Raw genomic sequence first — 15,316 nt, 5'->3', positions numbered from 1 at the left:
GAAGACGAGGAAGGAAGGACATGTCAGATAGAATGGAGAAAGAGGATAGAGAAAAGCCCCCCCCCCCAATAAAACTAGAACTCATGGAATCCAGTGAAGCAGGAATAGGTGGAAGATTTAGGAGAGCGAAAAGAAGGGTCTCCCCCCCTTCTCTGCATCCAGCCAGTCCATGATGGCAACAGCAACAATAAGATAATTACATCAATAGTATGCATTGCTCTGCTGGCAGGAGGACTCCCTCGGATCATGTCCAGTTGCAAAAGTGCAAGGAGGCTTTCCACCCTCAGGGCCCAGAGGTGGATCGTGCCTTGGGGCAGCTGGTGGAATTGGAGGAAGCTGACCCTTAGCACTCTGGGTTTGGGACCTACCTGAACCTCCTTCCACATTATACTCATCCATATTGTTTCTCGCCTGCGTCGTTTTGGGGATAGCATTCTACACACACTTGTGTCACCATGTGCCCCCCTCCCAACATTGCTCTGAGATGCTCTGGTACGGCCCCTTCTTCCCTTTGCCCCCTTCCCTCCTCATGCAAGACGTGCAACTGGGAACAGAGCCTTTCCTGGTTATGCCAGGGAATGCCCCTTTTATTTCTCCTGCCACCAAATATATCTATACACATTATATCTGACATAATGTATCTATAAATCAAAAGAATAGATCAGGGTTTCAAGATTATCTTCGTCATATAAGTAGGTGCTTTCAATCTTTCTGTGTCTTCATGGTTCCACTATTGCAATTATAACAATGGGACTTATGCTGCTGTTCCTATAATATTAGTCTAACTCTGCTTCCAAAGCACCAGTCTCAGCTCCACTTTGAGCAACTCTCCATTCCCAGATACAAACATTTCCAACTCCCTCCACCAAACACCAAAACCAGCTCAGTCTCAGTCCATCCTCATTCAGAAGCAACACTACAGATTCACATTAAATATTATATTCTACTTACTATTGTGAAATGTTACCTTCATTATTTAAATACATGTCTATTTTTTTTAAAATGATATTTATTAAGGGTTTGGAAAATACAGAAAAAGAAAAAGAACAATAAAAAATAAACAAATCAAACAATACCTTACAATACATCAATAAAAGCAAAAAAAAACTAAAAAGAACAAAAAACAATACAATAAGACAGCAAAACAGCAAAAAGAGAACACAAACATCTTTCAATAACCTTTCAACTCATTTCCTTAGTTCTTTGACCTCCTCACACCTCCCCTTTTGTATTCCCGTTTAAAAGTCCTTTCAGCAAATCCTTACCCTCTGTCATTTATCTTTACTCAGTATCTTAACCTATTATAACCATGTGTTTATAACCATTATCAATCCATATTTACATATTCTTAATAATCTTTTTACCAATACCACTTATTTTCCATCCGATATCATTTTAACATTCCTTAATTTTACAGTATTTCTGCAAGTAGTCTTTAAATTTCTTCCAGTCTTCTTCCACCGGCTCTTCTCCCTGGTCACGGATTCTGCCAGTCATTTCTGCCAATTCCATGTAGTTCATCACTTTCATCTGCCATTCTTCCCTGGTGGGTAAATCCTGTGTCTTCCAATACTTTGCAATCAGTATTCTTGCTGCTGTTGTTGCATACATAAAAAAGGTTCTATCCTTCTTTGGCACCAATTAGCCAACTATGCCCAGGAGGAAGGCCTCTGGTTTCTTCAGAAAGGTATATTTAAATACCTTTTTCATTTCATTATAGATCATCTCCCAGAAAGCCTTAATCTTTGGGCACGTTCACCAAAGGTGAAAGAATGTACCTTCAGTTTCTTTACATTTCCAGCATTTATTATCGGGCAAATGATAGATTTTTGCAAGCTTGACTGGTGTCATGTACCACCTGTATATCATTTTCATAATATTCTCTCTTAAGGCATTACATGCCGTAAATTTCATACCTGTGGTCCACAACTGTTCCCAGTCAGCAAACATAATGTTATGTCCAACATCCTGTGCCCATTTAATCATAGCGGATTTGACCGTTTAATCCTGAGTGTTCCATTTTAACAGCAAGTTATACATTCTTGAAAGTATCTTTGTATTGGGATCTAGCAATTCTGTTTCCAACTTTGATTTTTCCACCTGGAAGCCGATTTTTTTGTCCAAATTATATACCTCTCTTATTAGATAATAATGAAGCCAATCTCGCACTTTTAATTTCTCAAAACTCTGCAATTTCAATTTATCTCCTTCTTGCTCCAAGATCTCCCAATATTTTGGCCACTTGGCCTCCATATTGAGCCTTTTCTGAGCTTTTGCCTCCATCGGTGACAACCACCTTGGGGTTTTATTTTCAAGTAAGTCTTTATATCGTATCCAGACATTAAACAGTGCTTTCCTGACAATATGGTTTTTAAATGCCTTATGTGCTTTAACCTTGTCGTACCACAAATATGCATGCCACCCAAAAACATTGTTGAAACCTTCTAAGTCCAAAATGTCTGTGTTCTCAAGAAGCAGCCAGTCCTTCAACCAGCAGAAAGCTGCTGATTCATAATAAAGTTTAAGGTCTGGCAGGGCAAATCCCCCTCTTTCTTTTGCATCCGTTAGTATTTTAAATTTTATTCTGGGCTTCTTGCCCTGCCAGACGAATTTAGAAATGTCTCTCTGCCACTTCTTGAAACAGTCCGTTTTATCTAAAATTTGTAACGATTGGAACAAAAACAGCATTCTTGGCAATACATTCATCTTTATAAAAAAAATCCTTCCAGTAGCACCTTTAAGACCAACTAAGTTAGTTCATCTTTATAGATTATTTAAATACATGTCTAGACAACATTACATGCAAACAACAAAACCTCACATACGCTGCATGCGTTTAAGATTGATTTCCTGTTATTGATGTGAACGAAAGTATATAAACTTATATAAGGACACTTATGAGAAGAAGTGGAAGGAAATAAAAAAAGAATTAGAGACTTGGGGCAAATTCAATTTGTCCCTGTGGGGGAGAATATCCACAGTTAAAATGATGGTATTGCCAATGATGATTTTTATGTTCCAAACAATACCTATAATTAGAGGCGTAAAGTGTTTTAAAGATTGGCAGAAAGACCTTGCCAAGTTTATTTGGCAAGGGGAAAAAAACACGAATAAAATTTAAGCTGCTAACGGAGTTGAAGGAAAAAGGAGGCTTCGCGGTCCCTGAGCTTAAACTGTACTTTGAGGCAGTGTGCTGGACATGGATTAAGGAATGGATATTAATTAAAAACACGGAAGTCCTAGATCTGGAGGGATGGGATATTGTGTACGGGTGGCATGGCTACATAGGCTATAACAAGGTTAAATCTCACAAAGGATTTTTAAATCATATTGTGAGAAGGGCATTATATAAAGTATGGGAGAGGAGTAAAAAATCAGTAGTAACCAAAACACCATGGTGGCTGTCACCAATGGAATCTATGTCGGTCCACAGGCTGAATATGAACAGTGATTGGCTAACATATAAGGATTTAGTAGAGGAAACAAGTAGTGTTCCGAAAATAAAGGACCTAGGCGAATTGAAACAGAAGGGAATAACCTGGCTGGAGTATTATCAATTAAAAGCCGCCCTTGAAAAGGATAAAAGAACCAAAGGATTTGACAAAAAAATATCCTATCTAGAGAAGGGTATTTTATATAATAATCAAAAGACACTTTCTAAAATGTACAAACTACTTTTGAATTGGCAAAGAAAGGAGGAAGATATCAAAGAAATTACAGTAAAATGGGAGAGGGACCTGGGACATACGATCAAACCCAATATTTGGAACGAATTATGGACTAAAAATATAAAATTCACGGCTTGTCTCCTTATAAGGGAAAATCTTATGAAAATGTACTATAGGTGGTACCTGACCCCTGTAAAACTTGCAAAAATAAATAAATCAAACAATAACAAGTGCTGGCAATGTAAGGAACAGATAGGAACATACTACCATATGTGGTGGTCCTGTCTAGAGATACAAAGATTTTGGAACATGATTTATGAAGAGATAAAGAGATTGATAAAAACTACGTTTAGCAAGAAACCGGAAGAATTTTTACTAGGAATGGTTTCAGATACTATTCCCAAAAACAAAACTAGGCTATTTACCGTATTTTTCGCCCTATAGGACGCACTGTCCCATAAGGCGCACCTAGTTTTTTGGGGGGGAAATAAAGGGGAAAAAATTATTTCCCCCCCAGGCGTGGGGCTGGGTTGGGGGAGGCCCAAGCTTCCCCCGACCCCAGCCCCCAAACAGGCAGCTCTCTGCAAGCCGTGGGAGCCCAGCGCTGGCTCCCGCTGCTTGCGGAGAGGTCCGCGAAGCCTGGACGCGCTGATCTCAGCGTGCGCAGGCTTCGGCATGCCGGCAACTCTCCGCAAGCAGCGGGAGCGCTCCCGCTGCTTGCGGAGAGGTCCGCGAAGCCAGGAGAGCAAGAGGGGTCGGTGCGCAAAAAAAAGCCTGTATTCGCCCCATAGGACACACACACATTTCCCCTGCATTTTTTCTTTTTTCTTTTCTTTTATCTTTCCTATAGTTGCTTATGTTCTGTGTCATGTACTTCAATACTTTTTGTACTTTTTGTACTTTTTTTTAATTACTCTTAAGAAATTTTCCTTTGTAATTTTTGGCTGTTTATATTTATATGTACCTGTTTAAGCAAAATAAAACCTATAAAAAAAGAAAGAAAGTGTCAACTTAGAGAAAAACAGGTCCTACACTATAAAAAGTGTTGCATAATAACCAAAGCAGGATGAACACTCCTTCTGTCTAAATCCTTTCTCTTCTTTGAGTTAATTGATGGCCTGAAGGTGTTTCCACTATTACAGCTCTTACCCCTCGGAGTCTTTTGATGGCTTGTAATAATAATAATAATAATAATAATAATAATAATAATAATAATTTATTATTTATACCCCGCCCATCTGGCTGAGTTTCCCCAGCCACTCTGGGCGGCTCCCAATCAGTGTTAAAAACAGTACAGCGTTACATATTAAAAACTTCCCTGAACAGGGCTGCCTTAAGATGTCTTCTGAATGTCAGGTAATTATTTATCTCTTTGACATCTGATGGGAGGGCGTTCCACAGGGCGGGCGCCACTACCGAGAAGGCCCTCTGTCTGGTTCCCTGTAGCCTCACTTCTCGCAATGAGGGAACCGCCAGAAGGCCCTCGGCGCTGGATCTCAGTGTCCGGGCTGAACGATGGGGGTGGAGACGCTCCTTCAGGTATACAGGACCGAGGCCGTTTAGGGCTTTAAAGGTCAGCACCAACACTTTGAATCGTGCTTGGAAACGTACTGGGAGCCAATGCAGATCTCTCAGAACCGGTGTTATGTGGTCCCGGCGGCCACTCCCAGTCACCAGTCTAGCTGCCGCATTCTGGATTAATTGCGGTTTCCGGGTCACCTTCAAAGGTAGCCCCACGTAGAGCGCATTGCAGTAGTCCAAGCGTGAGATAACTAGAGCATGCACCACTCTGGCGAGACAGTTCGCGGGCAGGTAGGGTCTTAGCCTGCGTACCAGGTGGAGCTGGTAGACAGCTGCCCTGGACACAGAGTTAACCTGTGCCTCCATGGACAGCTGTGAGTCCAAAATGACTCCTTGTAAGACTTCCACTACAACTGAACCTCTTTCCACACTCCATACATTTAAATGGTTTCTCCCCTGTGAGTCCGTTGATGTCTTCTAAGGTGTCCACTATCAGTGAAGCTCTTTCCACACTCCATACATTTAAATGATTTCTCCCCTGTGTGCGTCCGTTGATGTCTTCTAAGGTCTCCACTCTGACTGAAGCTCTTTCCACATTCCATGCATTTAAATGTGAGCCGGTTGATGTAGTGTTACTCTTCCACTGTCGGTGAAGATCTTTCCACACTCCATGCATTTAAATGGTTTCTCGCCTGTGTGAGTCCGTTGATGTCTTCTAAGGCCTCCACTCTGAATGAAGCTTTTTCCACACTCCATGCATTTAAATGGTTTCTCCCCCGTGTGAGTCCGTAGATGAATTCTAAGGTCTCCACTCTGACTGAAGCTCTTTCCACACTCCATGCATTTAAATGGTTTCTCCCCTGTGTGAGTCCGTTGATGAATTCTAAGGTGTCCACTTTGACTGAAGCTCTTTCCACACTCCATGCATTTAAATGGTTTCTCCCCCGTGTGGGTCCATAGATGAATTCTAAGGCTTTTGCTAGTAGTGAAGCTCTTTCCACACTCCATGCAATTAAATGGTTTCTCCCCCGTGTGAGTCCGTAGATGAATTCTAAGGCTTCTGCTAGTAGTGAAGCTCTTTCCACACTCCATGAAATTAAATGATTTCTCCCCTGTGTGAGTCCGTAGATGAATTCTAAGGTTTCCACTCTGACTGTAGCTCTTTCCACACTCCATACATTTAAATGGTGTCTCCCCTGTGTGAGTCCGTTGATGAATTCTAAGGCTTCCGCTAGTAGTGAAGCTCTTTCCACATTCCATGCATTTAAATGGTTTCTCCCCCGTGTGAGTCCGTTGATGAACTCTAAGGTCTCCACTTTGACTGAAGCTCTTTCCACACTCCATACATTTAAATGGTTTCTCCCCCGTGTGAGTCCGTAGATGAATTCTAAGGCTTTTGCTAGTAGTGAAGCTCTTTCCACACTCCATGCAATTAAATGGTTTCTCCCCCGTGTGAGTCCGTAGATGAATTCTAAGGCTTCCGCTAGTAGTGAAGCTCTTTCCACATTCCATGCATTTAAGTGGTTTCTCCCCCGTGTGAGTCCGTTGATGAACTCTACGGTCTCCACTTTGACTGAAGCTCTTTCCACACTCCATGCATTTAAATGGTTTCTCCCCCGTGTGAGTCCGTAAATGAATTCTAAGGCTTTTGCTAGTAGTGAAGCTCTTTCCACACTGCATGCAATTAAATGGTTTCTCCCCCGTGTGAGTCCGTAGATGAATTCTAAGGCTTCTGCTAGTAGTGAAGCTCTTTCCACACTCCATGCAATTAAATGGTTTCTCCCCTGAATGAGACCACTGATGTTTTCTAAGGTTTCCACTGTCAGTGAAGCTCCTTCCACACTCCATACTTTCAAATTGTTTATGTTCTGTTTTCACACTCCATGTATTTAAATGGTTGCTTTGTTATTCCCATTGGACATGGCCCAACAGAATTCTGACTGCCTTCTCCATTGTCTTCTTTCAATGGGGTGGGGAGAAAATCCTATTTGTTTTCTAGGAAGAGAACAAAGGAATATTACACACATCAATTAACACCTGCTCTTATTTTAACGTCTTGTACAATCTCTCCTGTCCTCCGTATGTTCCAAATGTTTAGGAAAGGCAAATGAAATAATTTAAAATAATGGTCATGCATCAACAGCCTTTTATAACCCTTAATTATTGTTAATGAAGCAGCATTATCTTAGAATACGGTTGAACTGTGGGGGTTTACATTTTATAAAAAGTGGTTTCTCACAGGAACGGGAGCTGCTCTATGTTCCATGAACCTGGCCAATATTCCTCAGGGTCCTAAGTTCATTATGAAGTTCTTCATCTGCTGCACTATAATCCTCTACCCCTTGGGCCACATTTTGTCCCCTTCGACCTCTAGATCTTTATTCATCCCCTGCACATTCCCTTTGGCCTCAGGAGGTGCATAGTGACCATTTTGGGAATAACTGGGAATTATTTATTAAATTTGTATACGTCTCTTCATATGAAGATCACAAGATAAAAAGCCAAGGGCTTCTGGATATTGTAGCTCTGCTCCAACTGGGAATTATTAAATTTGTATACCTCTCTTCAACTGAAGATCACAAGATAAAAATATGTGTGACACTGAAAAAGGTGAGTATTAAAGGTGAATAACACTGATTGTGGGAAAGAAAAGAAAGGAGATGAAATCAGTGGTGTGTCCACCTGAATGTAATAATAATAATAATAATAATAATAACAACAACAACAATAACAATAACAATAATAATAATAATAGGATTTATAATTTCCCAAAGTGCACATCTTGAACATCATCTCTTTATGCTTTTTCTATTGACTTTAGTGGATATAATGTGTAACAGGAGCTAAATGTTAATTATCTTATTTTTTATAAGCATTTTCTTTCAATTACTATTTTTTGACTACCTAATGTGAGTTCTTATACTTTTTAAAGTTTTTTCAAACTTCCGGCCCATGGGCCTTAGGGTACCTATGCCTGGGATAGAGGGTTAAATCAGGGCTGGCCAAATGGGACTCAGCTCCGTCCCCTCCCTGCATCTGCTGCCTGAGGGGGCTGCCTCAGTTTCCCTCACGGTGGAGCAGGCCCTGAGAACAGCCTTCTCGCTGCCTTCCAAAATAGTCATACCTCGGGTTACAGATGCTTCGAGTTGTGCGTTTTCGGGTTGCGGGTTATTTCCGGGTTTCAGCGCTCACACATGTGCAGAACCACTAAATCACGCTTTGTGCGCGTGCAGAATCACCAAATCGCAACCCACACATGCGCAGACGCAGCGCTGTAGGTTGTGAATGTGCCTCCCGCACCGATCACGTTCACAACCTGAGCATCCACTGCACAGGAAAGATGACACAGAAGACCTTGGAGTCTCACCGTGGAACACAACAACAACAACAACGATTGGTTATACGTCACTTTGGGCTGCCCTGGGCGGTGGCGTAGGGTGTCCCCGTTACAACAGCCCTGCAAAATAGACCGGAGTTGCTGCGCGCTTTTGGGACTTGGAAGAGTAACTTACGGCAACCGTAAAGGGCAGTCCAGTGTCGTCATTACGGGGGCCTCTTTTAAATAGGGGCTGATGTTTGAACTTGGGCTTTGCTAATGTTACGGAATTGGCAGGGGGGGCACTTGTGGGAGAGCAGGTTTCTTTGGCCGTCTCCCCCTTCCTTGCTTGCCCCTTCTGCGTTCCCATGGCAAGTCCAGCCGAATTCGACTACGGCATGTGGTGCATATCTCCGCCTTCAGACGGAGGGAGCCAGGCAGCTTTCCGGGTCGTATGCCCAACTTTTCATGAGCCGATATTAAATCCCAAAAGACCTACAGCTGCTTGTTACAAAGGGTGGGGGCCGATTCCGGTAGATTAATGATATTAACTCTTTCCATGCTCATTTCTGATGTTCAGAAGCAGGAGACCCTTTCCTAGACCTTCCTAATGACATTCTCAGTCTGACACACAGTATTTACAAAGAAACACAAAAAACCCTTTACATAACTCCCTTTCTAAAATACACTGAGACCATCTTATAACATATCCCCGCTATAACACACAAGTTCTAATTAAATCCTAATATTTACTATGCCTAAACATTGAGCACCACAGACTAATAATAATAATAATAATAATAATAATAAATATTAATTATACCCTGCCCATATAGCTGAGTTTCCCCAGCCACTCTGGGCGGCTCCCAACCGAGTGTTAAAAACAATACAGCATTAAATATTAAGAACTTCTCTAAACAGGGCTGCCTTCAGATGTCTTTTAAAAATGGGATAGCTGCTTAATTCCTTGACATCTGATGGGAGGGCGTTCCACAGGGCAAGCGCAACTACCCAGAAGGCCTTCTGTCTGGTTTCCTGTAACCTCACTTTTTGCAATGAGGGAACTGCCAGAAGGCCCTCGGCGCTGGATCTGTGTCCAGGTTGAACGATGGGAGTGGAGACGCTCCTTCAGGTATACAGGACTGAGGCCGTTTAGGGCTTGAAAGGTCAGCACCGACACTTTGAATTGTGCTCAGAAATATACTCAAATATTCCTCTGCAGCAAGGGAGGCAAATGGAAGCCTTCCCATTGTCTTTGTGCTTACAAATACTGCCTTAAGGAGGGATGAACAGAGTGGGCCTGTGACCTGGATTCAGGAACTAAAGTATTTACCATCACAAAAGAATGGCCAGGCTGCCTAGGTAATGCAGTTAGTGACCATTAACAGGTATCCTTGGGGACAGGTTTTCTGCTGTAGACCGCCTCCTGTGATCTATTCCTGCTGTAGACAGTCTCCTTCTGTATGATATTTGGGGGGGGGGGTGGTCTTGGGGGGGCAATTTCAAAAGACTATATAAGGCCTTGCACACCTCCCTCCTGGTTGTGGTGAGGGGGGGGGACACTGTTGCAATAAAGATCAGGCTTACTAGCCGCTTTGCTTCGCCATATACACTGGTTGGCCTCTGTTATTTTCTCCTACCTACTGTATTTTTCCCTCCATAAGGCACACCTGATCATAAGGCGCACCTAGTTTCTAGAGGGGGAATTCAAGAAAAAAATATTATTTAAAGGGAGCGCTGAGCAGAGCTCCCCGGTGCCCTGCGGAGGCGTTGCACCACTAAGGCAGAAGCTAAAACAGCTAGAGGGAGCGCTGCGCAGCACTCTCTCTAGCTGTTCTGGCTTCTGGGGTAGCCTGCGAAGCCTCCGCAGGGCAGCAACGAGCCTTCATCCCGGGCTTCCCCCGCCAGCCCCGACAAGCTCTGGGAGTATTCCCCACCTCCCGCAAAAGCCCACAGGAGCTGCGCACCCTTTAAGGAGCGTGCGGCTCCTGCGGGAGGTGGGGTAATTCTGTAAGATTATTTGGGGTAGTTTTTCTAATGAAAAGATATTGTCACAGATGCTTGTTTTTGCCATTCTCAAAAGTGTGAATTTGTGTCTGAAGAGATAACATGCCTTTTCTTCACATGAAAAATGTTATAAAATAAATATACAGAGTTGAGGGGAAACCTTAATCCCATTGTTCCTTTGCAGATTTATATATACAGAATCAACCCCTTAAATTCTAAGTTCCAAGAGGTTCAATGAACAGATGGTTTGCAGTGGAAGAGATCTGCACAAGTAGCTAAGTGTGAAGCAGTAAAAATGAAAGTGCTATCTTGTGAGCAGAATACTCCACACATCTTGGGGTCTTTGTGTAATAATTGTGCAAGTCAGACTTGAGGCAAGCGCTGAAGGCTCTTCAGGGCTGGCAACCTCTTCCCAATCCCATTGGGTTCCAACAACTTCACTAACACTTAACTGTACAGAATAGGCACCTGAATGCAGAAGCCAATCCAAAGGGGTGGCTGGTAGTGGAGGTGGTGAAATGCTTAAGTTCCGAGTTTCTCATGTGTGCTAAAACTCAAGTCTGCTTGGTTGTTTTTTTATAAAAAAAATATTTTTACCAACATGCTATAATATTATTGTTTTAGTTAAATAAATTGCTTAAGTTGTTATTAAGGAAATGATTATTTTTCTCCTTCCAATAAATTACAGCAGAAATGTTGTCCAAATATAGACAGTTAACTTATTAAACCTCAGAATGATTTCATAATTATCTGTCTATGTATTTCTAATAGTGTAACCAAATCAGAAATTTTTGATTTAAATAGAATCATACTGACTAGTGATTTATTGTAAATTACAGATAGGTAGCCGTGTTGGTCTGCCATAGTCAAAATAAAAAAAATTCTTCCAGTAGCACCTTTAAGACCAACTAAGTTAGTTCTTGGTATACCAAGAACTAACTTAGTTGGTCTTAAAGGTGCTACTGGAAGAATTTTTTTTATTTTGATTATTGTAAATTGTGATTGAAATCAATTTGATTTATATCAAATTCACCCTGATTGCAATCTACCACAACATCTGAAATAAGGCTGGAACTATACAGAGGGGAACAGGACAATGTCCTGGCAACGGCTACTACTTAGGGGTCTAAAACGGATAAATGAAAATATCATCAATCCTCACACACTCAGTTTCATCAGCAGGCAAGCCAAGATGCATCCTAGCAGGACTTTTGGGTTTGGGCTAGGCTATAATTGGTGGTATTCAGGACAAATCAAAGTATGGAGATGAGTCGTAGTGAATACAGATGATCTGGGACAGCCAACACCCTCAGCAGGGAAGCTGGGTGATGGGGGTGGGGGTCAGTGGTGCTGGAAAGGGAGGGGTCTCTGTTGAGGCTCCTCCCCTTCCTTTAACCCTTCCATGGACTCCCTCTCTCCGTTTCCCCAGCCAAAAGGGACCCAGCCAGGCGCCCCACGACCCCAGGGATTCCTGGGGACAAACTGGTAAAATCAGCAATGCTACACTGGGTCAGAAATATAGGTCATGATTAGAGCTGGGCGATATATTGGTATATTGTCCAAGACTGGCTTGAAGTTTACATCATGATAACTGTTTCCTAATACTGAGCTGGCAATATATTACAAATCACAATGTGTGCAAGGGCTAGGCAACACCTGCTTTTCAACATTGCGATAACTTACCAGCTAAACGCTGTAATGTTAGTAGCAGCTAAACCTCACAATATCACCTGCTAAATATTGCAGGGCTATTAGCAGATAAAGATTGTAATGTTATCATTACCAAACCTCACAATATCACTTGTGGTTTATTACCAGCTAAACCTCACAATATCACCTGCTAAACGTTGCCATGTTATCAGCAGCTAAACATTTAAATCAGCCACAAGGTCTGAAATAGGGGTGGAACTGTACAGAGGAGAGCAGCACAATGTCCTAGCAATTGCTACTACTTAGGGGTCTAAAACGGATAAATGACAATATTATCAATCATCATCTCAGCGGGACTTTTGGGTTTGGGCTTGGCTAGCAAATGGTGGTATTCAGGACAATCCTGTATGCCAATGATGATCTGGGACTGCCAGCAGGGAGACTGGGGAATAAGTGGTGATGGAAGGGGAGGGGTCTCTGTCGAGGCTCCTCCCCTTCCTTTAACCCTTCCCTGGACTCCCTCTCTCCCTTTCCCCAGCCAGGCGCCCCACGACCCCAGGGATTCCTGCCAGGGGGAAGCCGGGAGAATGGGGGGCCTCAGCCCCACCCCCAGCCCTGCTTGGGGTCCTCATTCCCCTTCCCGCCAAGGCCTCCAGGGGGGGCAGGGCAGCTGAGCATCTCTCGGCCCCCCAGGAAAGAGAAAGGGGAGTCTGGCGGTGCTGCTGCTGCCCAGGAGATCTTGCAAGGCCAGCCCTGCAGGTCTTGGGTCCCCCCTTCCCCCCTGGGTCGCCGGGATCGGGGCCCCTGTCGACGGGCCCCAGGGAGGGCGCTTTCTTGGGGGGGGTCTCTTTGTCCTCCCCCCTTATCCCCCCCCTCTATTTCCCCCCCTTCTCTCCCTCTTTACCTCTTGGTCCTCCGCCTCCCTGGCTCCGGATTAGTCCGCTTTCCTTGTCTGCAATAGAAAGGGCTGGGGGGGGGGGTTCTCCACTGACGCCCCTCCTCCCCTTTCCTGGAAACTTCCGGTACATTCAGCAATGACACTTCCGGTTCCTTTTGGGATGCGCTTGCCCCTAGAGCTACGTCAATAGAGCAGCCCCTCCCTGTGTTGGGATGGGAAGAGGACGGGACGGCGCTGCCTCGGGGGCTCCATGGGGGCCTGGCCCCCCTCCTTCCTCCTCCCCACAGCAGGGGGCGAGATGGCTGCGGGGGGGGGATCATATCTGGGGGTGACCTGGGTTTGCGGGGAGAGAAGGAGGTGGTTTTCAATCTGCAAACAGGGAGGTTGGGAGGGGAGAGGCTGAGTGAGAAGGAGGGAAGGGCTGCCCCTCCCCCTGTGGGTCAGGAGAGTGGGGGAGGGGCTGAGCCGGGGGGGTCCCTCCCCCCCCCCCCCAGATTTGCCTCGCAAGGTCCTCTTTGAAGCCCAGAGATGGACCCAGCCTCTGGGGGTGGGAAGAGACATGGGGCTGTCTGAGAGAGAAGGGGCGCTTCCTTTCCTCTCCCCCCTCCTCCCCCCAGGCTCTCCTGCGCCCAGAGACCCCCTTGGCCCGGCTGCCCCCTCGCCAGGCAGGGAGAGGGTGGGGTCCCCTTTCGCCATGAGAGGAGTGCAATGGGGTTGTGAGGGGGGGAGACCCCTTTCTGCTCCCCTCACAAGAGGGTCCTCGTCGTGTCTCTGAGGGAGAAGAGAGGAGGAGCCCCTCCCCCCGCTGCTTCTTCCCCTCAACGACTTTTCCCGCCTTTTCCCAACTTCCCGCCCTTCGGGATCTGAGCCTCGCCTCAGTTTTAGGCGCCAAGGAGGCAGATTCCCCGGGCTCCCTGCTTTATTAGTGGATTTCTTCTCATTCGCCCTGATTTCTGCTCATATATCTTGCTTTTGGAGCTTCTCTAGAAAGAAGGCTGTATAAAAAGCCCCTCACCACTGCCTGCATCCCATACAGTATGTAAAAGTCTGATTTCTTCCCATTTGCTGTGTATAATTCTTCCACCAGGACTGTTCTTCCTTCCTGCCAGTGTCACTTCCAAACTAATAATTCTTCCCTCACTGTCCTTAAATAGCTGCTTGGGGTCTAGTTTGGGGCCTGCATAAAGAACCTCCTCTCTCTTTTCCTTTTAGCTGTAGGTATGAATTCACGGCCAAAAGCCTTTTTGATACACAGTTTTCCATCCGATGCCTGCTTACTCGGAAGTAAGTCCTACTCTGCTCCCATGTGCGGAGCCAGCAGTTCAGGCAGTTCTGCTAGCAGGAGGCCAAAGGAACCAGAGTGGTTTGCAACCAGGGTGGTTTCCAAAGGCTGCCCTTTTTGATACGTTTCCATTTATTCTTTTGCGTGGGGACTGGCCAGATTGAAACCCCCCCCCCCATTCAAAAGAAAGACTTGCAAAAGATTTCAAAGGCGGAATTTCCAAAAGATGGCACTTTGTCCTGAATTTAAGACAAGTCAGTCGAAAAATCATGGGCTTTTTTGGCGTTTATTTGGGGCCTTGTCTAAAAAAAAGCTCTACAGTTTTGAGGGTGTCCTGGTTTTTACTTTTTGAAATATGGCAACCCTAATTATTCTGGGCTCTGCTTGAACTGAAACTCCCTTTTAGAGCTCAGTCAGTAGAGCATGAGCCTCTGAATCTCAGGGCTGTGGGTTTGAGCCCCACTTTGGGCAAAATATTTCTGCATTGCAGGGGGCTGGACTAGATGACCCTCGTGGCCCCTTCCAACTCTGCAATTCTAGGATTCTACCATGTCTAGAGGAAAGATCGCCCTCTTGTGGGCAGTGGAGGAATGATGTAATGTTGGTTGGTGGAAACTGTTCTTGAGTGTTGCCTTGTCACACACATGCAACACCACAACAGTCCTGTGAAAGGAAGGGGGAGCATTTCTGCAGGCTGATGTCCATCCATCCAGCTGCCCAGGCCCCAGCACCTCCCCCTAACAGTGAAGGGTCCCAGTCTGGAAATCCCCCCTTCCTGCTGGAGATGAGGCAGTGAGGGATTCCAGACAGACAGAGGCGTCCTTGCTCTGGAATTCCCTTGCCAGCAGGGAGACTTCAAAAGCCCCCCCCCCAATGCCTCCCCCTTCCCTCATTTACTATGGAGACTTTTCATCTTGTGGTTTGGTCATTTTAAATCCAGTTTTTCTCTCTCTCCCTGCAATTTTAAGCAATTC

At 44.8% G+C, this 15,316-nt stretch overlaps 2 protein-coding genes and 1 long non-coding RNA gene across 4 annotated transcripts in view; 1 reads left to right on the top strand and 2 right to left on the bottom strand.

Moving 5' to 3' along the window:
* The window catches only part of LOC308466141 (uncharacterized protein), a gene marked incomplete at its 5' end in the record, with an annotated part of 48,689 nt that extends 41,652 nt beyond the window's left edge, over positions 1–7,037 (bottom strand). The window contains one exon of the mRNA XM_080986729.1: positions 5,609–7,037. Coding sequence (XP_080842855.1) covers positions 5,796–7,037 — 1,242 coding nt within the window. The 3' untranslated portion in view covers positions 5,609–5,795. The remainder of the gene's footprint in view (positions 1–5,608) is intronic.
* The window catches only part of LOC308466306, a 51,359-nt gene extending 40,026 nt beyond the window's left edge, over positions 1–11,333 (top strand). Inside the window, exon 3 of the long non-coding RNA XR_013980706.1 lies at positions 8,626–11,333. This is a non-coding gene — a long non-coding RNA (uncharacterized lncRNA). The remainder of the gene's footprint in view (positions 1–8,625) is intronic.
* Positions 1–13,038, bottom strand: part of LOC308466085 (uncharacterized protein) — a 54,588-nt gene extending 41,550 nt beyond the window's left edge. The window contains exons 1-2 of one of the 2 annotated variants that reach the window (XM_080986625.1): positions 12,350–13,038; positions 11,675–12,242 (exon numbers count right to left, since the gene is read on the bottom strand). In XM_080986625.1, coding sequence (XP_080842751.1) covers positions 11,675–11,688 — 14 coding nt within the window. In that variant the 5' untranslated portion in view covers positions 11,689–12,242; positions 12,350–13,038. Of the gene's footprint in view, positions 1–11,674 lie in introns of both variants that reach the window. The other variant, XM_080986624.1, reaches the window with a different exon arrangement.
* Positions 13,039–15,316: the final 2,278 nt, after the last annotated feature.

This window comes from Podarcis pityusensis (assembly GCF_964106645.2).
Source record: "Podarcis pityusensis genome assembly, chromosome: 2".
NCBI lineage: Eukaryota > Metazoa > Chordata > Lepidosauria > Squamata > Lacertidae > Podarcis > Podarcis pityusensis.
Note: the sequence above shows the minus strand (reverse complement) of the source record. Positions and strands in the feature narration are given on the sequence as shown.